The following is a 27,949-nucleotide window of genomic DNA, read 5'->3' as shown; positions in this document are numbered from 1 at the left end:
TGAGCCAGGCACACTTTCTCAGCCCTGGAAAGGAGGCAGTGGCAAACCCCTTGCCAAGAAAATTGCAAGGATTTGTCCAGGCAGTCTACAGGAGTCCAGTCTTATTTGAAGGTATAAAAAAACAAGACACCCCCTCCCCCTTATTAATTCTGGTACGGTATTACACAAGAGGTACACTAATAATAGTAAACATGCATGCACACAGTGTATGATCAGGGATATATGAAAACCAATTTATGCAAGGATTCATGGAGCAAACTGTAATGTCCAGTTAGTTGAATTTTATGATTTAAATGGCCCCATATAGTTCTGATTCTATAAACTGCCTTTTTAATTCTATCATCATTATGCATATTATATATAACAAACCAAAGAAGTTGGTGTGATGGCATTTGATAATGGGACAGTTATTGAATAAAGTGACTTAAAACTTATACCTTATGCCTTTCTATAAGGGCCAAATGCTTTATTCTTATCATGTTGAACATTATTAGTATTCATTATTAACAATTAGGCAGATAATATATGAAAAAGTCTTCTATTCTTCTTTATTGTGCATGATACTGATATCCCAGCATGTTTGTTTCGGGATCAAAGTTACTTGTTTTGGGTTTACATGTACTATTGAATGAAAAACAATGCAAGGAACTGTATCTTTGCCAATATTGTCACATGATCACCATGAATACGACCATTGTGTCAGCATTGCCATCTGCCAGTTAACATTTAAATCTAGATTAGTAGCTGCTACTAGCTATTCAGTGGTATAATGTGTACATTTCGACCTTCAGTGTCAGAACATTTCACCTTTAGGCATGTTTATAGTTTAATTACACCATGTGTCTTGGATGCATCCTAATTTGGAAATTTTCTAATAGAAATAATTAGCCATGAATTCATAGATTGAAGGTAATATCCTTCATGATTTAAAAAAATAACCGATCATATTCAGTTCAATGTTATATTGATCATAAATTCTTTTTAGGCAAATATTATCAATTGTATTATGTTTGAAAATAAAAAAGCATGGTATAATCTCAAGCTCTTAATGATGACTTTGGGCTTTCACATATTTTATTAAATCTCCCAATTCACCTGGGCAGGAGGCAGGGCCAAGATCTGTGGGTACCTCGCCAGGCCCAAAGGACCCAGTGGCGTGAGTTGGGCAGGAAAGATAGATGGGCAGGGACAGTTGCAGTGTCCCTGTGGTTGGTTGTAAGGACAGGGCACTACAGTGACCATAATGTTGAGTACACATTGTGTAGGTAGTCCTTGACTTAAACCATAATTGGGTCGAGATTTTTTGTTGCTAAGCAAGGTGGTTGTTAAGTGAGTTACACCCTATTTTTTGCCTTGGTTGTTAAGTGACACTGTAGTTGTTAAATGAATCATATGGTTGTTTAGCTGATCTATCTTCCCCGATTGACTTTCCTTGTTGGAAGCCGGCTGGGAAGGTAATGAATGGTGATCATGTGACCTTAAGATACAACCATCATACAAAGCTAAATGCAGTCATTCTTTAGGAAAAGTGCACTTTAATTTTTAATCTTTGATTGAAAGAAACTAGTGGATAGTACGGTCCTGTATGTGTATTCTCTTAAATATGTTCATTTCTCCACTCCTAAGTAATAAACAGCAGCCTTAATTTAAAAGAAAGAAGGTATAAATCCCTTTCCTTCTGAACAAAGTTCAGCTGCAGAAGTTCTAGAATCACGACTTCAGGGAAAGTGGGAATTTGGGTAGGTGTCTGTGAAATTATGTTACTTTTGTTAGAATAAACCTTTTGTTGGTATTTTTAAGTATTTTTCATCTGTTAAATTATTGGTGATTATGAAATGTGTTAAAACTGCAAAGTTAATTCTTCTTAACGTATCAATATTATTTATAGCACACAGCAGATCTACCTTTCTGAAAATAAGCAGGTTTGAAGGTTTTATGTCACCAAGAAAAGCTACGTGAAGTTTGATATTAGCTATCTCTTGGTGTAAGATGGGGGATATAAAATGATTAAGTACCTACTTAGTATGTATGTCAAGAGTTCATTGAGTTTTGTACTTTTTAGCTTTCCCAATGATTGGTCACTCCTGACTTGCCTCCTGGATGAAATCATACTAAAAACATTATAGCCTGCAGGCAGGACTTGCTTTAAATTTTAATTGGAGAACTGGACAGGAAACAACTTTACCTTAACGCTTCCTTTTCAGAATTGCTCTACATATGACAAAGTAGTAGTTAAGATTTGAGTATTAGCCAAAACAGCCATCCACTGTTTGAATATGATTAACATTTAGACTCTTGTATATGTTTATTTTTTAGAAACTTTTTAATTAATTGTGTATCTCATACTAGTAGTCCAGTTGCAACTGTTCAAAATGCTGAATGAATGTTTACTTATGCCTAGTTTTTGTAGTTGCAGCTTGTTGTATTGCCATCACAATCAACATTTGAGTGCTTGACAGCCACTTATAACTCAGGGATGCTTCGACTTCCCCTTTCCACCTATCTTCCCCCACCCCCACCTTCATCTTTGCCCTTTTTGCCTTCCTGTATAGCAGAAACCCTTGGCAGCAGCCCTCAGCTGGTTGCCATTGCTTTACAGAAAACCTCTGGAAAGCTTCTGAGATCTTCTGAAGCATCATAAAAATTGGAGAATGGTGCTATCAGATTTGCGAAGGGGGCCTGGTGCAGCCAACAGTTGCCTTGGGATAGGGTTGGGCTGGCCTCAGCAGCAGAAGACAGCTATGGTCAGCTGGACATAGCGGGACCTTGGAGTGCAGGGTAGTGGAGGCGATGGGACCATTGCTCTGTGATACTGGTGTACCTGACCATGGCATGGAGCTTGAGACAGCACTCCTTGGCAGAGGTGCCACTAGGGGTGAAGCTGAGGTTCAGTAGCAGACAGCTGAAACTGAAGACTCCAGGCCTTACTTCAGTCCCAGCACGGCTGCTGATGTTGAAAAGTAGAGTTGTGCAGGGTGTTATTTAACTTTCCTATATTCATAAATATCACATAGCTCCTAATTCTTCTTATCTGTTTCCCTTTTCCATAAAATAGATTTAAGGAGATATATTTTTATAGCTTCTTGAATATTATGCACCTCTGTGCATGTTTTTGATTTGGCACTTCTCACCTGCTGACACAAAATGACAGCTGTTTGCTAAGTAGGTTTCTTTTTATTCTGTCATTCATAAAAACAAGGAATATAAAACTAGTTGCTTAATAATTAATGAAAAATATTTTCAAATAAATCAATGTCTGTGGTATTGGCATGTCTCATAGTATTTGAGAAATAGTAACAGATGACTTAGAACAGGTATTTTTCCAGGATGAAAAATATTGCTTTAATTATATTATTTAATTAGAATATTTTAATATTCATTTTGCTATGTACTCAATCTAATGTTATGAACCCCTATCTTCTAATGTTCAAGAATGCTTTTCTGCATTCAAATATCTCTGCTGGTCAATTTCTCATTTAGCCTTCATTTTAAATGATGTTTCTTAACATTTAATTGTTTACATTTGTTTCCAATAATTATTTAAATTGCTCTATGAACGGGGCAGCCCACCAAACCTACAGTAATTCCTCTGGAAATGTTCAAATTCCACCTCGAAAAGTTCCCAGCCAGCCTTAACTATGTTGGTTGAGATTAGTGAGGGATAGCTAGGCAATTATGTTTTTCTTTCTGACTACATTTCATGGGGCTGCTATGTAACCTTAGCTTCACCAAGCTTTTTTTGTAAACAGCCCCTTAGCTTTTTTAAAGAAAAGGCTGTTTTGTTCCTTTTTGTCTAACAGATTCCTCTGGAAGCCCAGTCATAAAGTAACTTAAGGGATTAATTATTAAATAGCACTTTCACCTACTTGGATGCGGAAAAACTAATTAAATAAATTCAGGTTAAACTTGATTCCTGTGCCGATAACCTTACAAATAATCTATCTTTTCGGCAACAATATGGAAGTGACTTTCCATTGCCTTCTCCCAGGATGTCTTTTTTGACTTATCAATCATGCCTCCAGACATGGTATTCTCTGGAACTGTTTTGCTCAGCTGCTAATGAAGCCTGATCTTGCTCAGTTTCTAAAGCAGATACGTTTTGGGCAGTAGCTACCACCTGTATATTTTATAAAATTAAAAAAGAAAACTGCAAAAATTGTGTGGAAGAGTTCTATACCAGCTGTCCCCAACCTTTGGGGTTTCAAAGACTGGTTCCATGGAGGGTAGTTTTTCTGTGGGTCAGGGAATACATGGTTTTGCTCATTGCTTGTATCTTGTGCATATATGGATTGGGCCTTGCTTGCTTGCATGGTCCAGTTCTTGGCAGGCTACAGACTGGTGCTGGTCTGCAGTCCAGGGGTTGGGGACCCTGTTGTGTAAAGATAATTTGCATATTTAAGATGCTTCTGATCGGTAGTTTAAAATAAGTGGTCTGCAAGTGGTTTTTTTGAAAGTTTATTGCCCAAAATATTAATAAAAGTCACAATCGGTTTTGTAACTGTAAGATATTAATTTGAAAATTAATTAATTTGGGAAGGATAAATTATAATTTTATAGAGAATGCTAACTTCTGCAGAACTAAAGTTATGCTGTTATACTCTATGCATTTACTTCAGTGTTCTGCTTTAATTTGGAGCTGAAAATCTTAGGCTCAATTCTAACAAATGTTATGATGTCCACTTTTTGTATCCAGATGTTATATGCTTTCTTTACTACTCTTAACTCTCTTCCTTCTTAATTTTCAGATAAAAGAAGACTTCTAGAAGAAAAGACCCTTGTCATTTGCAAGCATGCCATTTCCCTTTGGCAAATCACACAAGTCTCCTGCAGACATAGTGAAGAATTTGAAAGAAAGTATGGCAGTTCTAGAAAAACAAGATATTTCTGACAAGAAGGTAGAAAAGGTAACATTTACATTTACTTTTTATGAACCTGTCCTGGAGGAATTGTTTAACACTACAAATTTTCCCAAGCATTTTTGTTAATCCTCAGCAGCAGAATCTGTTGTTTTATTTTTGGCAAATAATGATTACTGCCTTTGTAGCAGCTTTTCTGGACATTACGTGGGAAATGTACTGCTGTTCAAGCTTTTCCAACACATTTGTTATCAGCACTACTTTAATAGCATTTATATTTTCTCTGAAAATTTTCTCTGCTCCTAGATAAACATTTAAAACACATTTCAACAAAAACTTTCCTTACTTTCCTGTCTGCGTTTTCACTGTCACCTGATTTTTTTTCCTAGTTGATACCCCACTGTTATTAATCTATTACTAGTCTATTATCAGAATCCCTGTCCAACTAATCTGCTTCTCAGTTGAAATGGTAACTTTATGTTCACGAAATATTTCCCTGGACTAAATGCCTAGGAGTAGTAGTCATGAAGGAAGATTTCATTGTCATAATGCAATATTTAAATTGCAACACTTCTGAGTTAGGCCTGGAATCCTTCACACGCGGTTCTTGCTTAAAATATCTTTCTCCAATAAAAGTAGTCCTCAGCTTATGAACGGTCATTTAATGACCATTCAAAATTACAACAGACTAGGAAGGGTGCTTTACAGCCCATAAAGCACTCCTAACCTTTCTGCCCTTTCTGCAATCACATGACTTTAGGGAGAATGGATTTACATAATGATTGCAGTATGATTCAGATCTATGATTGCATGATTTACATAATAACTGCCATTAAAACCATAAATTGGGTCCAGTCGTGAGTCCCTTGACTAATGACAACAACAATTTACAACTGAAATTTGGTCCCATTGGTGAGCATAAGTCAAGGACTATCTGTATCTTCTTTCACTTTTCAGAAAGAGGACTGGTTGATTAAAAGAAGAAAGTAATCTTTCTGGCTTCTCCTTAACTAAGAATTCTGTTTCTTAGTTTAAAACCTTCACAATCTGAGAACACAATTTTCCTCCATTTCCTGCTTCAGTTTTGGAAAGCCGAAAAAAATCTATATTCCCATTTTCCTATTATGAAAAGTAGTCTAGTATAACCACATAAGCACATAAAAACAAATGGATTTTAAAGGAATTATTTCAGGAGATAGCTAACATTACTTTTGTAAGTGTGTACCTACTTACATATCATATTTTTCAGAGTATAAGACGCACCTTTTTTCCTCAAAATAGAAGGTGAAAATCTGGGTGCGTCTAATACACTGAATACAGCATTTTTGGCCTCCCAAAACCCCACCCCCTTTGAAAAATGGATGTGCAGAGGGTTTGGGAGGCCTGCAGGGTGCTCCTGTGGGCTGTGGAGGGCAAAAACAAGTGAAAAATTGGCCGTTTTTTGCTTGTTTTTGCCACTCCACCACTCACAGGAGCACTCTCAAGCCTCCCAAAACCTATGTATGCCCTGTTTTTTGCACAAAAAAACCCCAAAACAAACAAACAAACAAACAAAAAACCGGGCCCATATTACAAAAAATGGATCGTTTTTTGCTCATCCCCCTCCCCCTGCCCCCAGGAGCACTTTGCAGGCTTCTCAAACTCTCTGCATGCCCCGTTTTTCACAAAAAATGAAGCATGCGGAGGGTTTGGAAGGCCTGCAGAGTGCAAAAACTTTTTTTATAAATTTACTTCAAAATCTTGGTGTGTCTTATACTCCAAAAAGTAAGGTGTATATATACATTTTCCCCCATATCTAGTGAAGATGTAATTATAGTGAAATAATTGTTTTCAAAGTTAAAAATTCAAATTATATTATTATATGTTATTTTTTAAATATTTGTTATGCATTTTAATATATTTGTTTTATATGTATACTGCCAAAGTTCACATAATTGAAACAGTATAAAATCTAATAAAATTTATTTAAATTTAAATTTATCATACTTTATGAAGTACGGATTGCATGCAGAACTTGTTGCACTGGTAAAACAATTTAAATGATTAACTATATTTTTCCTGCATATATAAAGCAGGGGAAATGAGGAGAGGTCATTTTACTTTTTCAAATTTATAATTCTCCAGTGCACTGCTCAGAGAGCCCAAATGCTGGGTTAACACAGCCTATCTGCCCTTGGACTGAGTGATGTTTTTCTTGACCACGCCTCCCTTTGCCTACACATGCTCAATTCGAAAACTCAGTCCGCCCGAGTTAGGGCTGTTTTGGGAGAGCTCCAGTCTAAGAGCAGAAAGGCTGGAAAAAGTTTCCCAATTTGGACCACGTTTAAATTCTCAGATAGAGGAAATCACGCTTCTACATCAGGTCTGTCTATTTACCTCCAGTGAGGCTTCCGTCGCTTTAAGAGAAGGGCTGCCGGGTTTTCCCTGCTGTTGCTAATTGCAAGCACTGCAGGAGGTTGGAAAGGCTTGCACAGCGGGGGCTGGCTAGCAAGGGAGCAATTAGTGGGATAAACCAAGTTCCCTGTTGGAACAGGGGCGTCCCAGGGGGAGGAAAAGTCCAGCAAGGCTCTGAGAAGGCTCCAAAGCAGGTGAGCCGGATTGCTAGGATTCCCTCGCCTGCTCCATTTTGCCCGGCAACAGCAGCGACGGCTGGAGCTTTCGCGCGCCTTTCAGGGCTGGAAAGAGCGGGAAGCGGCTGCGTGCGCACCCCCCGCCATTTTGGATCGCTCCGACTCACTGGGCAGAGCTCAGAGCGTGCTAGGAACAAGGCAGCAAGAAGAGCCCAGCCAGCCAACGGAGCCTCAGCGAGCCCTCAACGACTGCAGAACGCCGCGGGGAGGCTGGGAGCTAGTCTGGGAAGCCAGCTAGTCTCTCCCTCCGGAAAATAAGCTAAGTCTCGGGGAACCGAGGGCGGTGGGAGGAAGGAAATCCGACCCCAAGGCGGCCCTTCCCTCCTGGAGATTCTGCCAGCGCTTTTGGACTGCAAAGGCCAGCGCGTGCCCATCCCAACTCCAGCTATCTTCCAGGCCTCGTGGGGACCTGAAATGGCTGAGGAATGCAGGGAGGCCTTAGGGGATCAGGTGGGGCCCTCCAGCAAGCGCTGCAAGCTGGATCCCTCTGTAAATAAAGGCAAAGGGCACAAAGGCTCACTTGAAAGGTCTTCTCCAAGAGCCACAGTGGATCCCAGGGAGGTTTCAAGGCCCCTTCAGCCAGAACCTAGCCCAGACCGTCGCAGCAGGGAGTCAGCTTCCCCTGATCGTGAGGCCCAATCCCCCGGGGACAGTGAATTCTTGTCTGGGGATAACTATGCATCCAGGGATCCATCTCCTGAAGCATCTTGGGGGTACCCCGACTCCCCTAGCTCCTCCATCGGAGAGGAACGAGATTCTGTCCAGAATTCCCCCTTTGGGAAGGGTGGATCCAGCTCAGGCAGGCCTAGCCAGCGCAGGCCCAGTAAGCAAGAGAAAAAAAGGGGAAAAAGTCCTGCTCTCTCGGATGAAATGAGGGAGATAATTGCCTTAGCCATCTCCCAAGGGATAGCTGAAGGCATTAAGCGCAAGGGCTCTCGCAAGGGCAAGGCCCCAAAGGAGAAACGCAAACCTCGGGCCTCCACCTCTAAGGAGCCTGTATCCTCCTCCCCATCTTCAAGCCCCTCTCACTCTGGGTTATCAAGTTCTGAGCAGGAAGAAGGGGAGATTTTCGCCCTTTCCAAAGACGAAAACCCCACCCCTGACAAGCCAAAATTCTCTGGCCTATTTCAACCGTCATTATTCAAGTCTATCTTACACAAAGCCATGACGGCCACAGAGTTAGCAATAGCAATAGCAATAGCAGTAGACTTATATACCGCTTCATAGGCCTTTCAGGCCTCTCTAAGCGGTTTACAGAGAGTCAGCATATTGCCCCCAACAATCTGGGTCCTCATTTTACCCACCTCGGAAGGATGGAAGGCTGAGTCAACCCTGAGCCGGTGAGATTTGAACCGCTGACCTGCTGATCTAGCAGTAGCCTGCAGTGCTGCATTTAACCACTGCGCCACCTTGGCTCTAAGTTAGGCCCCACTTCCAGACCTGAGGCCTCTCAGGCTTCCACTTCCAAGGATCTTAAGCATGGGTTGTTCAAAGAGACAAACCCCAGTGGGGGGGATAGAACTCTATATGCAGTAGAAGATAAAATGGAGGAAATCCTCAAATTCCCAGAAGTAGATGCCCCAGTCGTGTCTCTGACTTCCAATTCCAACCTGCCAGCTGAGCTCCTAGAGGGACTTAAGGCAGAAGATAAGAGGTCAGAAAAGGCATGTCAGAAAACACACATGGCGTCTGCCTGGGCCATCAAGGCATCCACCTCTGCCTCCTTTTTTATTAGGGCCACCCTATTCTGGCTGCGCCAACTCAGGTCCAGACCCCTGCCCAGGAAATCTAGGTGGCGCCATGAGCTAACCAAGATTATTACCGCTGTCGAGTATTCGGCGGATGCCACCTTGACAGCAGCAAAATTCTCTTCCAGAGCTCTAGCTTCCAATATCACCTCCCGCCGCCTCCTATGGCTCAGGCACTGGCAGGCCGAAATGAAGGCTAAATGGAAGCTGGCATCGGCCCCATTTAAAGGGGGCTTTCTGTTTGGAGAGGCCCTGGACAAGTTTGTCACCGAAACCAAGGACAAACGCAAGATCCTTCCGGCAACCTTTAAAAGGGGTGACCGGAAACGGGCGGGGTCCTTTCGTAAGAGACCCTACAGGAGCCAGGAAACAGGGCAATCTTCTCACCCTTCCCCCTATCAGAGGCCCTTTCAGGCAGGGGGGGATAGGCACCAAGACAGATCCTTCGGGGCTCGTGCCAACCAATCCCAGTCTTCCTTTCGGAGACCATTCCGAGGAGGAGGAAACAACAGTGGTGGATCCCGGCCCTTTCGTAAGGGAAAGTGACGGTCACAGGGATCCCCCCATCGGGGGTCGGCTACGGCTGTATGCCGACAGGTGGGAGGAGATAACATCGGACAAGTGGGTCCTCAACACCATTCGCAAGGGCCTTCTCCTGGACTTCCTATCCTTTCCCCAAAGAAAGGTTATCAGCTGTCCTACCCCCAGGAACCCAGAAAAGAGGGAACGCATGAGGGCAGAAATCTGCCATCTCCTAGAGATAGAGGCGATAGAGCCAGTCCCCAGGGATCAGCAGGGGAGGGGCTTCTATTCGATCCTCTTCCTAGTGCCCAAATGTTCAGGGGGGTGGAGGGCCATCTTGGACCTCAAGAGCCTAAATCAGCATCTGGCTTACAAGAGGTTCAAGATGCAGTCACTCCACTCCATCCTGGGCTGTGTGAGGGAGGGGGACCTATTGACATCAATAGATCTCAAAGAGGCCTACCTGCATGTCCCCATCCATGTGGCCCACAGGCGGTTCCTGAGGTTCTACGCGGAAGGGAAGCTTTTCCAGTACAGGGCTCTTCCCTTCAGGCTATCATCTGCGCCCAGAACATTCACCAAAATTCTGGCAGTGCTAGCGGCTCATCTCCGCAACCATCCGGTTCGTCTGGAATGTTATTTAGACGACATAATCATTAACTCTCTCACCACCAAGCAGGCACACCGCGATGTTTCTCTAACTGTGCAGACCCTGCAGTACCATGGCTTCTCTGTCAACATGGAGAAGAGCCAGTTCCGACCATCCACCTGTATACAGCACCTGGGTGCGGTCATCAACTCCACCTCCTGCCAGGTATTTCTTTCGCCAGACCGGCTGTCGAACCTGAGACGCAGAGTGAAGCACTGCAGCCTTGCCAGGTCGGTACCCATCATTCAGCTGTCCCAGCTCCTAGGGATAATGATCTCGTGCCTGGGGGTGGTTCCCTGGGCTCGCCTTCACGCCAGGGAGCTGCAGTGGTTTCTGCTGCCAGTGCAGAGGGCCAGGAACAGCAACTCACTCAGGCGGGTTCGGCTCCCACGAAAGGTGATCCTGTCTCTGGCATGGTGGAGGTCCAAGGCAGTCAGGAAGGGCTGCCCGTTCAAGGAGCCGGAGAGACTAGTTGTCACCACGGATGCCAGCCTCCTGGGGTGGGGCGCTCACTGTCAGGGCCACCTAGCCCAAGGCCGATGGACTCAGAGGGAGGCCGCCCACAGCATCAATTGGCTGGAACTGAAGGCAGCTCGCCTAGCGCTGAGAAAGTTCGCATCTCTAGTAAGGGGCTCATGTACTGTTGATGACAGACAATGTGGCGACAAAAGCGCACATAAACCGGCAAGGGGGCACTCGATCAAAGGCCCTCATGCTCGAGACAGAAGCGCTGGGCAGGTGGGCGGAACGTCATCTGGCTTCTCTCAGTGCAGATCACATCTCCGGCGTAAGCAACCGGGAAGCAGACTGGCTGAGCTGCCAACGCATCGACCACTCGGAGTGGCGCCTGCACCCGGACCTGTTCCAGCAGATCGTGAGGAGGTTCGGCAAGCCACAGGTAGACCTGTTTGCCACACACAACAACACACAGCTCTCACGCTTCTTCAGTCGCTACCACTCGCCCCAGGCGGAGGGAACAAATGCTCTGAGGTCAGCGTGGCCTCAGGGACTTCTGTATGCCTTCCCTCCACTTCCGCTCATCCCTCAAGTGGTGAACAAGCTCCTGAACGAAAGGCAGACCTCATTCTGGTGGCTCCCTTCTGGCCCAGAAGGCCCTGGTACGCAAACCTGGTCAGCCTCTCAGTTCAAAGACCTTGGAGAATCCCCCGGGACAAGATTGCCCTCAGCCAGGGGGCCATCACCCATCCGGAGCCCCAGTGGCTGCAGCTAGCCGTTTGGCACTTGAAGGGGAGCTCCTGAGAAAGCAAAAATTCTCTGACCAGGTCATTCGAACAATCCAAGCGTCCAGGAAGCCCTCTACGACTAGAATCTACGATGCCACCTGGGCCGCCTTTCTCACGGTGGTGCAAGACTAGGAACATAGAGGCCTCCTCAGCCTCGATCCCCCAGACCCTAGACTTTTTGCAAGAGGGTCTGGATAAGGGCCTTGCAGTCAGCACCCTCAGACGCCAGGTTGCAGCGTTGTCTACCATCCTGGCAAAGGGCTCCTCTCGCTCGCTGAGTCAGCTCCCCCAGATCAAGAGCTTTCTCAAGGGAGCAGCGAACATCAGCCCTCCAACTGTTCACCGGTATCCGTCATGGGATCTTCCATTTGTGCTTAAGGCCCTGACCAAAGCCCCATTTGAGCCTTTGAAAAAGACCAGTCTGCGCTACCTCACCATCAAAACCGCTTCCTGGTGGTCATTACATCCGCTCGCAGGGTAGCCGAGCTTGCTGCGCTCTCTGTCAGGGAGGATTTGTGCGTAGTTCACCCGGACAGAGTAATATTGAGACTTGATCCGTTATTTGCTCCGAAAATTAACTCCCTGTTTCACAGGACTCAAGAACTTATTTTGCCCAACTTCTGTCCCCATCCTTCTCACCCTAAGGAGCGTGAGTGGCACAAGCTGGACGTGAGACGGGCCGTGCGCACGTATGTAAAGAGAACAAAGGACTACCGCCGGTCAGAGGTTTTCTTTGTCTCCTTCCTCCCTGCGTCCCTGGGCCGCAAGGTCTCCTCTCACACTGTGGGACGTTGGCTACGTGCTTGCATCAAACTGGCATATGAGCACCAGGGCAAGACGGCTCCGAGACGAATCACCGCTCACTCCACCAGGAGCGCTGCAACGTCTGCAGCCTGGGCAACCCAGGCCTCTATCCTAGACATTTGTAGAGCGGCCACCTGGGCTTCCCCCACGGCCTTTATTAGAAACTATAAGATTGACACCTTTGCCTCAGCCGAAGCCTCCTTTGGCAGAAGAGTATTACAAAGAGTGGCTGAAATGCCAGAGGCTTCGGCGCTTCCCCACCCTGGGACTCAATAGCTTGGGCATGTCCCAGCATTTGGGCTCTCTGAGCAGTGCACTGGAGAAAGACCGTTGGCTTACCTGAACGGTCGTTCTCGGGGCACTGCGAAGAGAGCCCAAACCCACCCGGGTGTTTGTATTTTGAACGATCTGGCTGTATTGACTGTAATTGATTATAGGACGGTTCCTTCGTTTTCGAATTGAGCATGTGCAGGCAAAGGGAGGCGTGGTCAAGAAAAACATCACTCAGTCCAAGGGCAGATAGGCTGTGTTAACCCAGCATTTGGGCTCTCTTCGCAGTGCCCCGAGAACGACCGTTCAGGTAAGCCAACGGTCTTTCAAAATGAAGTCATAAAACCAATATTGCATTCTCCTGACTTTCTCATGGTAATTCACAGTTTAAAAAGGCATACACAGTATGCACCTGTACAATTTTTATGAAGTGTAATTTTTTACGCAGTGTAATTTCATAAGCAGTTTTCCTCAAAAAATGTTGAACAGAAGCCAAGAACAAACTGTAGTTTGAGTCTGGTTTAGAGACAAACTTGTATCCTGACTTGAACATAATAAGCAAAACACAAAGTCTTTTTGTTTTTGGTTTCAGTTATATCCCTCGAAGGAGAGAAACCTTTTCTTGGGATTTTGGGAGCAGAATCCTAAATAGATCCATACAAGTGTGGCTGGTATATTAGGGTGATTTTTTGTCTGCTTCTGAATATATGTTGATCTAATTCTATCTTTTTGGTTAACCTCAACATTTATTTTTAAATGGGCAGTGTGCTTGTGGTGTGTAAAATTGCTCTTGATGCTATAAATAGTTAACTGTGTGAGCTTAATTAACTGTCTGTCTCCTCTTTCTGCCTGGCATTTTTTATCCTTCCAGGAGATTATGTTTAGATGATGCCTGATTTTTTTTTACATCCTTCAGACATTCATCATTACCACTCTAATGTCCCTAAAATAATGCCCTTTGCTCCTACCAATCTATCTGGTTTCCTTTTCCTTTCATAGAATCGTAGGGTTGGAAAACACCTTGGTGGAGGTCTTCTAGTTCAATCCCCTGTCCAAGACAAGTGTTCTTATACTATCCTAACAAATGTCTTGAAAACCTTCAGTGATGCAGCACCCATAACTCCAGGAGGCAAGCTGTTCCATTGATTAATCATTCTCAATGTCAGGAAATTCCTTCTTCTTTCCAGGTTAAATCTGCCTCTGATGAGCTTTCATCCGTTGCTTCTTGTGCTATAGAAAATTGATGTCCTCTTCCCTATGACAGCCCTTCAAGTATTGGAAGACTGCTATCATGTCTCCACTGAGCCTTTTGTTCACTAGTCTAAACATAACTAGTTTTCACAACTGTTCATTGTATAATTTAGACTCCAAGCCCCTTATTATCTTTGTTGCTTTCTTCTGCACTCTTTCTAGGGTCTCAGTATCATTTTTTGAATTATGGTGACCAAAACTTGACATAGTATTCCAAATGTGGCCTCACTAGTGAAGTATAGAGTAGTACTATCACTTCCTGTGATCTTGATGCTATTCCTCTGTTGATGCAGTCTAGAACTGTGTTGGCTTTTTTGGCAGTTTCAGCACACTGCTGGCTCATACATAATCAGTGTTCCACCTAGCTCACTCTCAGTTATACTGTTGAGCCAAGTTGCTCCTATACTATACTTATGCCTAAGTACAGGATGTTATTTTTTCACCACTGAACTGCATCTTCTTGGATAGGGCCCAATGATCAATCTGTCACAATCCTTTTGAATCTTGAGTCTATCTTCCAAAGTGTTGGCAATTTCTCCCAGCTTAGTGTCACCTGAAAATTTGATGAGTTTTATCCCCTCATCTACATCATTTATAAAGATGTTGAAGAGCATTGGGCCCAAAGCAAACTTTGAGGTACCCCACTTCATGTTCCTTTCCACATAGATATAGTTCCATTGAAGACTGTCTATTCTGCATTGTTGTATCTGCCAAGAAGTATACTGTGGTCTACTTTGTCAAATGCCTGACTGAAATTCAAGGATACTATATCCACAGCATAGTGATGACTCCCCCAGATACCTCTCCAGATGCCAGCTTGGAGGAGGATGAACCAGTTCTGGGTATGTCCGGAGAGTGGTCAGTCAACAGCTCCAAACATCTGTCTGAAAGGGATTTGGCTGAAGCACAGCTGCAGCAGGACAGCCCTGAGACTTCTAGTGGGGAAAAGCATGCCACTGCAGATGGTCAGCAATGAGGAAGAGGAACCCTTCAACACTTGATCTGAGAACACATAGGGCAGAGAAAAGGCAGGAGCAGTGAAGCTGGATATTTAGCACAGCAGACAGATGGAGGCAATGCTGGGAACAATGTGTTCATTTTCTAACTGTGTGGTTCCTAGATGTTGTGATTCCTGCCTTGCTTTGGATTGATACTGTGCCTTGACGTGGATCACACCTTGTGAACTCTGGATTTTTCTTGCCTTGTGAACCCTCTTGTATTGTGGATTTGGGTTTGCCTAGTGGGTTCATCTTGATTGGGATCTTTCAAGTGCCTTGTGGACTCATTGGCCATTGCTCTGTGGACTGGCAACAGACTGCTTTTGGCTGGACTTAATTGGGACAATTCTGGGGTTTTGGTGAAAGGAATTGTTGGGGGATATTAATAAACCCACTAAACTACTGTTGTGCGTGCGTGCGAGAGAGACAGAGAGAAAGAGAGAGAGCGCACAAACACTTCCCTGTTTAACTAATTTAGTCATTTTATTAAAGAAGATAATGAGGTTCATCTGACATGATCTGTTTTTGACAAACCCATGCTGGCTTTCAGTAATTGCTCTGTTCATTTCTAAATACTCATATTTTCCCCTTTCTCTTTATTTTCTGGAGTATTGAGTTTTGTGACTGGATATTCCCATCATAAGGGAATATGCAGGCCTTTCCAAGGTGACCATTTGGTGACATATATTTGATATGTCAAAAACTAAATGTATTTAAGTGTACGAAATAGCTTGGGCACCTGTCTTTTTATGGACTATAAAAGCCAAAAAAATTAAAAGCAAACAAGGATATTCTACTTGTCTTTTATAGGCTCATAAATAAGAAACTTTATAATAAAAACGAAGGTGTGATTTGGAAGTATTTTAATGGAGTTTTGGAGAAGTAAAGTGGCTAAACGAGATATCTTCAATTCCTGAATTGTTCAGGTTAATATTTGGGAAATCAGGTATTTTTCCAAAAGGCAACTGGAATTTCTTGTTTTATTTTTCCTTGAAAACATTTCACTTCTCATCTAAGAAGCTTATTCGGTTCTGAAAATCTCCAAAGACATCTGGGAGATGTTTTACAATGATAAAGATGCTATTGTTTTAATAAGTCATATTGAGTTTTTGGTATTGCTGAGAGAATTTTTTTGAAAATTTTGGATTTCAAGAATTTCAAATAAGGATTTGATTCAAGAGGTAAGTAAATTGGTTTTTCTTTTGAAATACAGTCTTATATATTAATAATACTATTATTTAATGACTAAATATGTTATTTGGCATTAATTTTATGATATTTTGTAACATTAGAGAACCACCCTTTTAAAATGCAGAATGAGAAGCCCCTTCACAATTTGATGAATATGCTACAGATTTTCTCTTTCGTTAGTGTTTTGTTAAGTTGCTTGCTGTTTTCTTTGAATCTTATTGTAAATATAAATTTCAAAAGAAATGAAAAAAGCAGTAAAATTAGTGAGCAAAAGATTTTCAGCTTTAAAAGTAACTAGGCTTTTTTCCCTTGTACAGGCTACCGAAGAAGTTTCAAAAAACTTAGTTGCCATGAAAGAAATTTTATATGGCACCAATGAAAAGGAACCTCAGACAGAAGCTGTAGCTCAGCTTGCTCAAGAACTATACAACAGTGGTCTTCTTAGCACCCTAGTCGCTGATCTACAACTCATTGATTTTGAGGTAGGAAAATATGTACTAACGGTAATTTCAGATTTGAATCTCAGCAAAGACCAGAGTAAAAAAATTTTTTTTGTAATTCCATGTGTAGAATATGGGGAGAAATTGGGTTTCTATTGGATTTATGGATTATTCCTTGTGTCTATTGTAAGGCCTTTTGAAAACTAAACTAATTCATTACTATAAAGCAGAAACCCCCCCACACTGTTGTCTTTTTAGGTATAAAAGGATTTCTTCGTACATATAGTTATATAAGATTATGAAACACACACAGTTTGTCAACAAGAACTGAAAGTGCCCTAGAACATTCCAGAACTGGCAAGCATTTTGCATAGTTGGGTACTCATTGAGGCCCATGGACAAGTTGAGGGATTCATTTAAAGAAAAAAAAAACACCTCCAGCAACAAGATGAATCGTTTCCCCAAAACCTGACTATGCCAATTAATTCCATTTGGCTATTCTATTAATGGGAAAATAAAAACTGCTGATAAGCTATCATTGTGGGAATGTGGTTTCTCTCTCATTATCTATATTATTAGTTATATGTGATTTTTATATAACAAACTATGAACTCTGGATGACAGGATGAAAAAAGTTAATGCCAATTGGAGTTTTTTGAGAAGCAAACCACTTTCTCTTCTCTGTATCATAAGTGACTTGTATCTGAAAGCTCCCTGTGTTTCAGAAGCAATAAGAACTGGAACATGTCAGAGAGGTCCAATCTGGAAACGAGGAATTTCCTGACAGTGAGAACAATTAATCAATGGAATGCTTTGCCTCCCGGAATTGTGGGTGCTCCATTGCTGGAGATTTTCAAGAAAAGATTGGATAACCATTTGTCTGGGATGGTATAAGGACTCCTGTCTTGGGCAAGGGGTTGGACTAGAATACCTCCAAGGTCTTTACCAACCCTACTATTCTATGAAGAACACATGTTCAAAAACAGATGTTAAATGGGAGAGTGCAAAACTTGTTGCCTAATCTTTGAAGCCTTGCCTTTATCTAACTGTTTTGATAGAATGAATTACATTTGTATAACCTAATAATGAAATATATCTTTAGAGATATGCATATATACTTTTCTATCAAAAGGATGTTTTCTATTTTCTTGTGCGCTGCTTGGAGAGTCCAAGCATGGGTTAACTACAGCCAATCTGCCCAGGACTGAATTGAAACTTTTCTTGGTGCTGACCAGTCTCCAGTTTTTTTCAATTCAGTCAGCCCAATGGACGGGCTTCAAGTTTCTCTTCATCCTTGCAAATAGCTTGGACTCTCTCTCCAGTTTTTTATTTTTTGCCTTTTCTTTTACTTACATTGCTTCCTTAGCACCCCATCAGCCAGTCATTCAGCTGCCCGCCAGGAGCTGCCCTGCAGAGGATCAGGGCCCCGATCGTTCAGTAGAGATTCAGGAGGTTATTTCCAGGGGATAGAAGCAGGCATGCAGCAACGGGCTAAACACCCGCGCAGGTTCCACCCAGACTTGGCCCAAGGTTCGACCCAGGTGGCTCCTCTGGCCCAACGCCCACCATCTTCTCCTCACTCCCCATTGGCAAGTGAGAATTCGGCCTGGGAGGAGGAAGACATCCTGATCCAGAGCCTGAGTTTTCGGGGGATGAGGGGGCTATTCCTGACAAGCCCGCGTTTACTGGTTTGTTCAAGCATGCCCATTTCAAGACTATCTTGAATAAGGCTAAGGCCTCAACCCATTTGGGTCCCCCCCCCCAGTTCAGACAGCCCCTGATCCCATGGACCTTAGTGAGGACCTCTTCGAGGAGCCAGTCCCAGCACAGGAGATTGTGCCTATCCTGAAATTGTTCCTCAATGTCATGCAGAAGCAATGGGTGCAGCCAGGCACCCTTGCCACCCCTAGTGGTAGCGACAGGAAATTATATAAGGTGGATATGAGTCTGGAGGACTTACTGAAGCTGCCTCCTGTAGATCACCTGGTGGCAGCTCTCACTTCTTCCTCATTGCTCTTCCCCGATCTCCTGGCTCAAAGTGGAGGACAAAAGAGCAGAGAAAGACTGCCACAAGACCCACCAGGCAGTGGCTTGGGTGATTAAGACGTCAGCCTCTGCCTCCTTCTATTCAGGGCCTCCCTCCTTTGGTTGAAGCAACTGCTTACCAAACCCACGGCTGGGGACACTAAGTTAAGGAAGGATGTCAGTAAGATCATTGCGGCAACAGAATACATGGCTGACGCCACTTTGAACGCCGCTAAGTTTGCATCTAGGGCCCAAGCCTCCAACAGCACCACCTGTCGCCTTTTATGGCTTAGACACTGGAACGTGGACATGAGGTCCAAGTGGAAGCTTGCTTCTGCTCCATTCAAAGGGGGCAAACTCTTTGGGGAGCCCTATATCCTGTCCTTATTGAAAATAAAGACAAGAAGAAGATCATACCTTCAGTCACAAAGAAGCCTGATCGTAAGGGTTCTAGCTTCTATAGAAGGCAGCCCTTGGAACACAGAGCTGTCTTCCAGCTCCAGTTCCTTTCAACGTTCCTTTTCCCAGGGCACAGACAGGTCCCAGGACTGTCAGCCTTTTCATGACAGGGGTTGTCAGCAGAACATCTCCAAATGTCCCTTTCGCGGAGGGTCTGGCTCCAGACCCTTCAGGCGAAATAAGTGACCGTCAGCAGATGGCTCTCATCAGAGAGTGTCTTCAACTGTTCCATACCCAATGGGAGCAAATCACATCGGACTAGTGGGTCCTGCAAACCATCCACGTAGGTCTGACCTTAGAGTTCCTATCCCCTCCTCGTCACTTCATTCGATGCCCAACCCCCTCTTGCCCAATCAAGAAGGCTCTCATGGAACAGGAGATCCTTCATCTCAGGAACATCAAGGCCATAGAACCGGTTCCACCAGGACAGGAAGGGACAGGGTTTTATTCCATACTCTTCCTTGTCCCAAAGAACTCTGGGGGTAGTGGTGGTGGAGGGGAATGCTAGATTTAAAAAAGCTGAACCATCACATAGGATACAGGAGGTTCAAGATGCAGTCCCTCCAGTCAATCTTGGGCTGCATCAGGCTGGGAGATCTACTAACATCTATACATCTTAAAGAGGCATACCTTCACGTCCCCATTTGCAAGGCTCACTGCAGATTCCTTAGGTTCTTTTATGCAGGCCACCACTAACAGTACAGGGTTCTTCTGTTCAGCCTGTCATCGTCCCTCCCCCCAGATGTTCACCAAAATCCTTGCAGCGGTAGCAGCTTTCCTCAGATCTCGTCCAATGCGGCTTCATTGCTACATGGACGACATCGTCATCCAATCATCCCGCCAACAAGCAGTGCAAGACCTTCAGTATACAATGAGAATCCTCCAGGATCACGGGTTCTCGGTTAATAGAGAAAAAAGTAATCTAGAGCCGACTACCAGGCTGCAGCATCTCGGCACCATCATCAACACCGTGAGCTGTTAGGTCTCCCTGTCACCACAGCGGATGGCAAGCATCGACTGGGTCCTGCAGATACAGCGATCTTCTCAAGCCACGATTGTTCAGTTGTCCCAGCTCTTAGGCAAAAGGATATCCTGCCTGTCCATTATGCCCTGGGCGTGGCTTCACTCTCGGCACCTCCAGTGGCACCTCTTACCTTACCAAAGGACTAATGAGAGCAATTATCCGGCATTGATTCCGGTCTCATCGCGGGTATGTCAATCCTTAAAATGGTGGCTGTCTCCCGCCCTGGCCAGGAGCACCTTCAAGGAGCCAGACCACCTTATCACGACGGATGCCAGCCTCTTTGGTTGGGGAGCTCACCTCCACAGCCACATAGCGCAAGGCAGGTGGTCGACAGCCGAGATAGCACACGGCATCAATTGGCTGGAGCTGAGAGCAGTGAGGCTTGCCGTTATTCACTTCCATAGCAGCATCCAGGGACACCATGTGATGATTCTTATGGACAATGTAGCGACCAAGGCGCACATAAACTTCCAGGAGAGCACACGATCCAGATCGCTGATGGCAGAGGCCAAATCCCTGGGAAGGTGGGCAGAAAGGCATCTATGCTCAATCCAGGCAGAACACATCTCCGGGGTAAACAACATTCAAGCCGATTGCCTGAGAAGGGCCACGGTCAACCACTTGGAGTGGCGCCTGCATCCGGACCTGTTTCAGAGGTCCGGCCAGCCGCTGGTCGACCTTTTCGCTACCCCAGAGAAGACACCTTCCCAGGTTCTTTGCCAGGTTTCAAACCCCGCAAACCGAAGGGGTCAACACTTTTCACTGTCTGTGGCCACCAGGACTGCTATATGCGTTTCTGCCATTACCTCTTCTCCCCAGGGTGATTTGGAAGATCCTGTCGGAGGAAGCGGAGGTCCTGTTCGTGGCTCCTTTCTGGCCCAGGCAAACCTGGTTTGCCAACCTGGTGAGTCTTTCCATCAACCCACCTTGGCAGATTCCTCCTGAGTAGGGGCAGACTCTCCACCAAGGTCATTCACACCATTCAGGCATCCAGATGACCTTCCATGACCATAATATATGACTCCACCTGGAGGTCTTTTGACAGCTGTTGCACAGCACACGAGGTGGAGGCAACCTTGGCTATGGTTCCACAAATATTGAACTTTTTGCAGGACGGACTAGACCAGGGCCTGGCGCCTAACACTCTCAGGAGTCAGGTGACTGCCTTATCCACAATTCTAGCACCTGAGGACGCTATGTAAGTACATCAAACGCATGGCTGCATTCCGACATTCTGAATCGCTCTTTGTATCTTTTCAACCTGCATCCCAAGGCCGCAAAGTTTCTTCTCCTACCATTGGGCGTTGGCTGCGGGCATGCATTACCTTAGCCCACATCCTCCAATCCAAGCCAGTGCCACGCCATATCACCGCACATTCTATGAGAATCGCCACCACCACAGTGGCCTGGGCAACCCAGGCACCAATAGAGGAGATATGCTGGGCGGCAACTTGGACTTCCTTGTCTCTGTTTGTTCGGACAAATTGGACAAATTTGCTTCTGCGGAGGGGGAATTTGGGAGGCGAATCCTTCAGAGCATTCATACCAATGGAGAGACCTTGGACTCAGCAGCTCCCTGCCCTAGTGACATTTATATCCCACGCTCGGACTCTCCAAGCAGCGCACAGGAAAATGACCATTGGCTTACCTGAAGGGTCCTTTTCTGTGCGCTGCATAGGAGAGTCCAACCCCTCCCTGGGATCTGTCTCTGATGTTCGTTGCAGACATTTTGGACTGGCCATATGGACATCATTACAATCTTGTTGTGGATTTGTAGTATGGACTTCGTTGATCAACTTCTCAGCCCGCAACAGTTCCACGCCTTCATTGAAAAAAACTGGAGACTGGTCAGTGCCAGAGGCGTGGCTAAAAGTTTCAATTCAGTCCTGGGCAGATTGGCTGTAATTAACCCATGCTTGGACACTCCTTCGCAGCCCACAGAAAAGCCAATGGTCATTTTAGACTAAAATTTAACAGTACATTTGATCTTCAGTATTCTTGACAGATACAGAATATGATTATAAACTCTTTCACATTGAAGACAAATGCTTAAAAACTATTAAATTTTTGCTGTTTGCATCAAAAACATGGAACTTTTCTTTTTCAGCACTGCCAATGTCATATGTGTAATTATTATCATCATTATCATGATGAAATTATGTCATTTAGAAGTAGAAAATAGTTCAAACATATAAAGTGTTGCTGTTCCTCATAATCAAGTTTCTTATGACAACTGCTGGCGTTGATGAATCCAGAAAAAAAATCACAAGACTTGAGGCAGAGTTGGCAGGGGTATTGAGTAATGTTTGATTATTGTGATATTCACTTTGAGTGAAGTAGTTTCTAGAAACTTTAGTCAAAGGGAAAAACTATTCCTGTTTTGGAGTCAGTTTACAATGGAATTACAAATATTTGTATTTGGACTGTAGTCAGTCAGTGCCTCTTGTCTTTCTACAGAAATATATTTTGCAACATTTGTTCCTGTAGTCTCATCTCTGCTCCCTTAGTAATATAACCCACAACCTTTAAGAAAACATTTGCTTTCTTACCTCCTGTGAATAAATACAATGAAATACAAAGAAACCTAAATAATATATGTAAAAGGAGGAGAATCGTATATCCTATGTGTATAGAATAGAGAATTGTGGTTAATACAAACACTTGTGTGGCTTATTCCTTCAAAGGGATTTAAAATATTCTAGTTTGATGTGCCAACAATAAATTTAGAGCTACTCAAGATGAACATGGTGTAAACTATGATGACTGGAGAAGTTGGAGTCTTGGTGGCAAATAGAAATATTCTTCTATAGCTTTAGGATGTAAATATCAGTCACAGATGAAAGCAGCAGCTAAAGGCTTTTATTGTTGGAGAAAATAAAATCCTGCATACAGAAATTAGTTTGGTAAAAATAAGGCAATAAAAAGTTGACAGAGCGTTGTAACTGTAACTAATTATATTGGCTATTCAGTCGAGAATAAAAATATATATTTAATTTATAAAATATATAGTTTATACAAATAGTGATAAAATACAAGTCTTTCTATTGAATTAATTAGTTTTTGCACAAAGTGAAGTTATATATTCTAGTGTTATTTCTGCACTGTATGTAATGTACCAACATAACATCCTACTTTGTATTTTTGATAGGGCAAAAAGGATGTGGCTCAAATATTTAATAATATTCTGAGAAGACAAATTGGTACTAGAACACCCACAGTTGAATACATCTGTACTCAGCAAAATATATTATTCATGCTGTTAAAAGGGTATGTATTATATTATAAATATGAGATTATTGTTTTTCTCTTGTAAATTAGTTTACATTTAATTTTCTACCTGGGTAGGGCTGTAGTATTTCTACCTTAATAATTAGTTGTAATTAAAAAGGTTGCTGTCAACTAGTTTGTAGACTTAAAGAGCTGCTGGTATTCCTGTAATTAACTGCAGTGGCTGGAAAATTCGGAACTTCAATTACTTGTTAAAGGACCTCCTACCTCCCAACATACTACATACAAAAGCCCGTTTCTGCCAAATTTCATGCCTGGGCTCTGCCAATAGTCTTGTCAGCATAACAATGAGAAGTTTGGAAACTTTTGCATCTATCATTAACCACAATTTATTATGTCATCTTAACTCTGGGCAAACTATTATTATTAAATCTGATTAGTGGAAATGAGGCTCGTTTCCATAAATCATAATGAAAGAATGGGGTATTATACTAAATTAAAATTTATGAGAAATGCAAACATACTAGCAATATGTTTTCATCTTAAACTTACAGTTTTCTTGCAAGACAGAAGAATTAGAATCTCTACTTCTATGAAATTCTTACCACATTCATCTGTAGCTTAGCATTGTTTTTTTTTAAAAAAAACCATAGTGTTTTTCTAAAACCTTCCATGCCATAGTTTATGGGAGATAGATTTAGGATTTCTCTGAAAGACTTGAGTCAAATATCCCTGTGGAAGAATACTCAAAAGTGTCTTATTTGAAAGATAAGCTTCACTTTCTTTCAATATGTACCTTCATAGGTAGCCTTTATGTATGGAATTGTTCTTCTTAGTTTGTCTGTGGGTTTTAATTTTGTAATTATTTGCATATTTGTCACCTTATTATGCAAATTGGCTCTTAATCATTGAACATTTGCTTATCATTCATTGTCACCTTATTAAGCAAATTGGCTCTTAAACATTGAACATTTGCTTATCGTTCACAAAGTAGACTGAAGTCTTCCCACACAATGCACTCTGTGTTTCTTGATATACAATTCATAGCCTTGTAGCAATGATGAATTATTGGTTCAGTTTTCTCAAATAAAAAACAACTCATTGTGTATGTTCCATACCAGATTGCTATTTCCTCGGCATATATCATGTGCATTATTATATTGGAGCATCATGCTTCATTTGTGTTCACAGTCACAAACAAATGTGAAACCTTTCAACAAGTTAATGAATAGTGATCTATTGTTGCTGTTTAGCACAGAGGGATATTTATAATTGTTTTTCCCTACGTCTGGGGGAAATGAAATCTCTTCCTGTCATTTAAAAAACAGTTAAGCAATGTGAGAAATAACAAAACAGAATAATTTGTAAACAGAAAAATACTTATTTCTTTTGAGCATTGTTTGCTTCGTACTTAACACATGAGCAACAAACACGATGCATTCAAAACTTACAAAATGTTGCTTATTCATTCAAACTCAGCAAATAAATAATATACCAAAATTCCACCAAATTTTAAGGTCAGATAGTTAAGCTGTAAAATTACTTAGAACTTTGCCAGTGAAACCAGCACATGTGTAATTGAAGTCTGGATATTATTCGGAGTATGATTGTATTATTCTTAGAATTCCATTCATAAATCTATTTTGAAATCTCTCTATAGAGGCTTCTAATATGAATGTAAAAATAGCAAATCTTTGGACACCATTTTGCCCCTTGGTTCTTCTTTGAACATAGCAGTTGGCAAATCCTTTCCCTTGCACAGAATCCACTGAACTTTATATACACCCAGAACACTCTTTGAAAAAAAAAAGAGAAAGGTGAGATTGTCTTGGCTGCATCTCACCTGTCCAAGCTTCATGAGCCTGACATTAGCAATGGGGGTGTGGTGGGGGTGGGTGGGTGAGGGAGAGAGAGAGTGAAAGATTGGAATGTGAGGAAGATGGGAGAGATGGAAGCCCAGCTGAGCTTTGTGAGAAGTTACAGACAGCCAAGGTCAACTATTGATATGCAGAGCTGGGAATTGAGAAACTGTTTCCTAAAGAATATACTAATTGGACATTTAAGATAACCGGGGGATGGGGAAAATTTACTTTGTATTGTTTGTATGGAAAAAAATAGTAAAATATACTCTTGGCAAAAACAAATGCCCAGAAGTCTTTTTTTACTAGATGACTGAGTGGGACGATTGACATAATTACATGACAGAGCTTTGCTAAAAGAAAAAAGACCTTGACAAAAGCAGTGATCAAGGAGAGTAAGTTAGCAAAAGATGAAAAAGAGAAAAGGAATAAAAGCACACATACCTGTATAAAAGGGGATACTTGAAACACTTTTTACCCAGAATGGTTTTTTTTCTTCCAAGCTCCAGTTGTATCCATAGCCTCCCATGCAGGAATGACAAAGATGATTAGCCTCCTAATTTTATTTCTTTATATTTTGTATTTACTATTCATTCGCCTTTATTATTTTTATAAACAACTCAAGGCAGCAAACATATTCAGTATTCTTCCTTCCTCCTATTTCCTCCATAACAACAGTTTTTTGAGGTTTGTTGTGTTAAGAGAGAGTGACTGGCTCAAAGTCACTCAGTTGGCTTTCATGCCTAAGGTGGGGCCAGAATTCACGATATCCCAGTTTCTAGACCAGCACCTTAAATCATGACACCTAACTTGCTCTCAGTTATTATCTCTAATAATGTGAAATTGGTAAAGACATCCCTGACATGGCTTCAGCCTTAGTTTTATGCTAACTGACCTATCAGCATTTTATGTTGGTGAACTTCACACAGAAAATCAGATTGTACTTTTTCAGAAAAATTATCTAAAACAATCAAGATTTTTTTGCTTGTAAATCCCTATCATCAAAGATTTTTTAAAAAACTAAGTTAGAAGCTGTACAAGGTGCCACAATAAACTTTCATGACTTTTTTCAATAGCTGTTGTCCCTTTATAAAATTTGAACATTGACAACTTGCTTGCTTGCTGTTTTCATAGCATTTATCTGGTACTGTTTCCATGTATGAAGCCTGTCCATTTACAAGATAAATGAAAAACTAGGAGGGATATCTGTCTGAACATACAGACATTCATGAAACAGAAGTGTTGTTCCAGTAAATATGAACTTATATTTTTAGTAGACAATTTAGGACATACATTAAATACCTGCCTTGACTGTAGGACTGTTTTGTTGATACTATATTTTTTACCTAAATAGATATGAATCTCCAGAAATCGCTCTGAATTGTGGAATCATGTTAAGAGAATGCATCAGACATGAACCACTAGCGAAAATAATCTTGTGGTCAGAACAGTTTTACGACTTCTTCAGATATGTGGAAATGTCAACATTCGACATTGCTTCAGATGCATTTGCCACTTTCAAGGTTGTATTGTTTATATTTGACAACACTTAAAAAATTTACACTATATTGCCAAAAGTATTTGCTCACCCATCCACATAATCAGACTCAGTTGTGAGCGAATACTTTTGGCAATATAGTGTATATCATAACTGCTGTAATTCATTTTGGAAAATATATCAAAGAATCAATCAGACAGCTACCAAATAACATTATTAAAATTACAGAAATAACACCAATGTTAAAATGTACCCCAGTCTTTTAAAAAAAGAGATAAGCAAAAACATGCGGCATTTCAGCTGTTGAATTCCAGCAACATAATGATGAGGTTTTATATGAATTACAAACTTGGTAATATTGAGAGGGGAGGAACTGCAGGTTCTCCATCCCTACTCAAGTGAAAATTGTACTAAAATTATGGTTGTACTAGTTTTCCTCAAAATAGATGAAAACTTCAACTGAGTTATATGGCATATAAATAATTAACTAAATGGAAAAGAATTCAGGTAGTCTTTGACTTACAACAGTTCTTTTTGCGATTGTTCAAAATTACGACAACACTGTAGAAAGTGACATGACCATTTTTCACACTTAGGATCGTTGCAGCATCCCCATGGCTACATGATCAAAATTCAGGCGCTTGGCAACTGTTTCATATTTATGATACCTGCAGTGTGCTGGGATCATGTGATCACTTTTTGTGACCTGACAAGTCAATGGGAAAGCCAGATTCACTTAATAATCATGTCCCTAACTTAACAACTGCAGTGATTCCCTTAACAATTGTGGCAAGAAAGATTGTAAAATGGGGCAAAACTCACTTAACAAATGTCTCACTTAGCAACATAAATTTTGGGCTAATTTTCTATAAGGAGAGGGAATATCTTTTAAATAACAGCATATTTTCTTATTTTAAGGATTTACTTACAAGGCACAAATTGCTGAGTGCAGAATTTTTGGAACAGCATTATGATAGGGTATGTATTTTTATTTCTTTGTTATAATTTTTTTCAACTATCAGAATAATCATAAAATAAAAGAGTGAGAAACAATGAAATATTTTCTGTCCAGACAAATATTTTTATTTTCAGCGTTTTCTGGTTTATTGTACCAATACAAGTTGAACCTGGGATGTAAGGATTTTTCTTAGACTTGGACAGGAATTTCTTGTAATTGTCTTGATCATGCTAAAAATAAAATTGTTCTTGTAAGAAGCAAACAACATACTCTCACTATGTTGCCATTCCTGGTA

At 42.2% G+C, this 27,949-nt stretch overlaps 1 protein-coding gene across 3 annotated transcripts in view; it reads left to right on the top strand.

The window, feature by feature from the left end:
* The window catches only part of CAB39 (calcium binding protein 39), a 40,794-nt gene that overhangs the window by 7,357 nt on the left and 5,488 nt on the right, over window positions 1-27,949 (top strand). For all 3 annotated transcript variants that reach the window (XM_032224981.1, XM_032224980.1, XM_032224982.1), the window contains exons 2-6: window positions 4,746-4,904; window positions 16,481-16,645; window positions 23,260-23,378; window positions 26,553-26,721; window positions 27,615-27,674. In XM_032224981.1, the coding sequence (XP_032080872.1) occupies window positions 4,791-4,904; window positions 16,481-16,645; window positions 23,260-23,378; window positions 26,553-26,721; window positions 27,615-27,674 (627 nt within the window). In that variant the 5' untranslated portion in view covers window positions 4,746-4,790. The remainder of the gene's footprint in view (window positions 1-4,745; window positions 4,905-16,480; window positions 16,646-23,259; window positions 23,379-26,552; window positions 26,722-27,614; window positions 27,675-27,949) is intronic.

This window comes from Thamnophis elegans, chromosome 10 (genome assembly GCF_009769535.1).
Source record: "Thamnophis elegans isolate rThaEle1 chromosome 10, rThaEle1.pri, whole genome shotgun sequence".
In the NCBI taxonomy this organism is placed as follows: Eukaryota; Metazoa; Chordata; class Lepidosauria; order Squamata; family Colubridae; genus Thamnophis; species Thamnophis elegans.
Note: the sequence above shows the minus strand (reverse complement) of the source record. Positions and strands in the feature narration are given on the sequence as shown.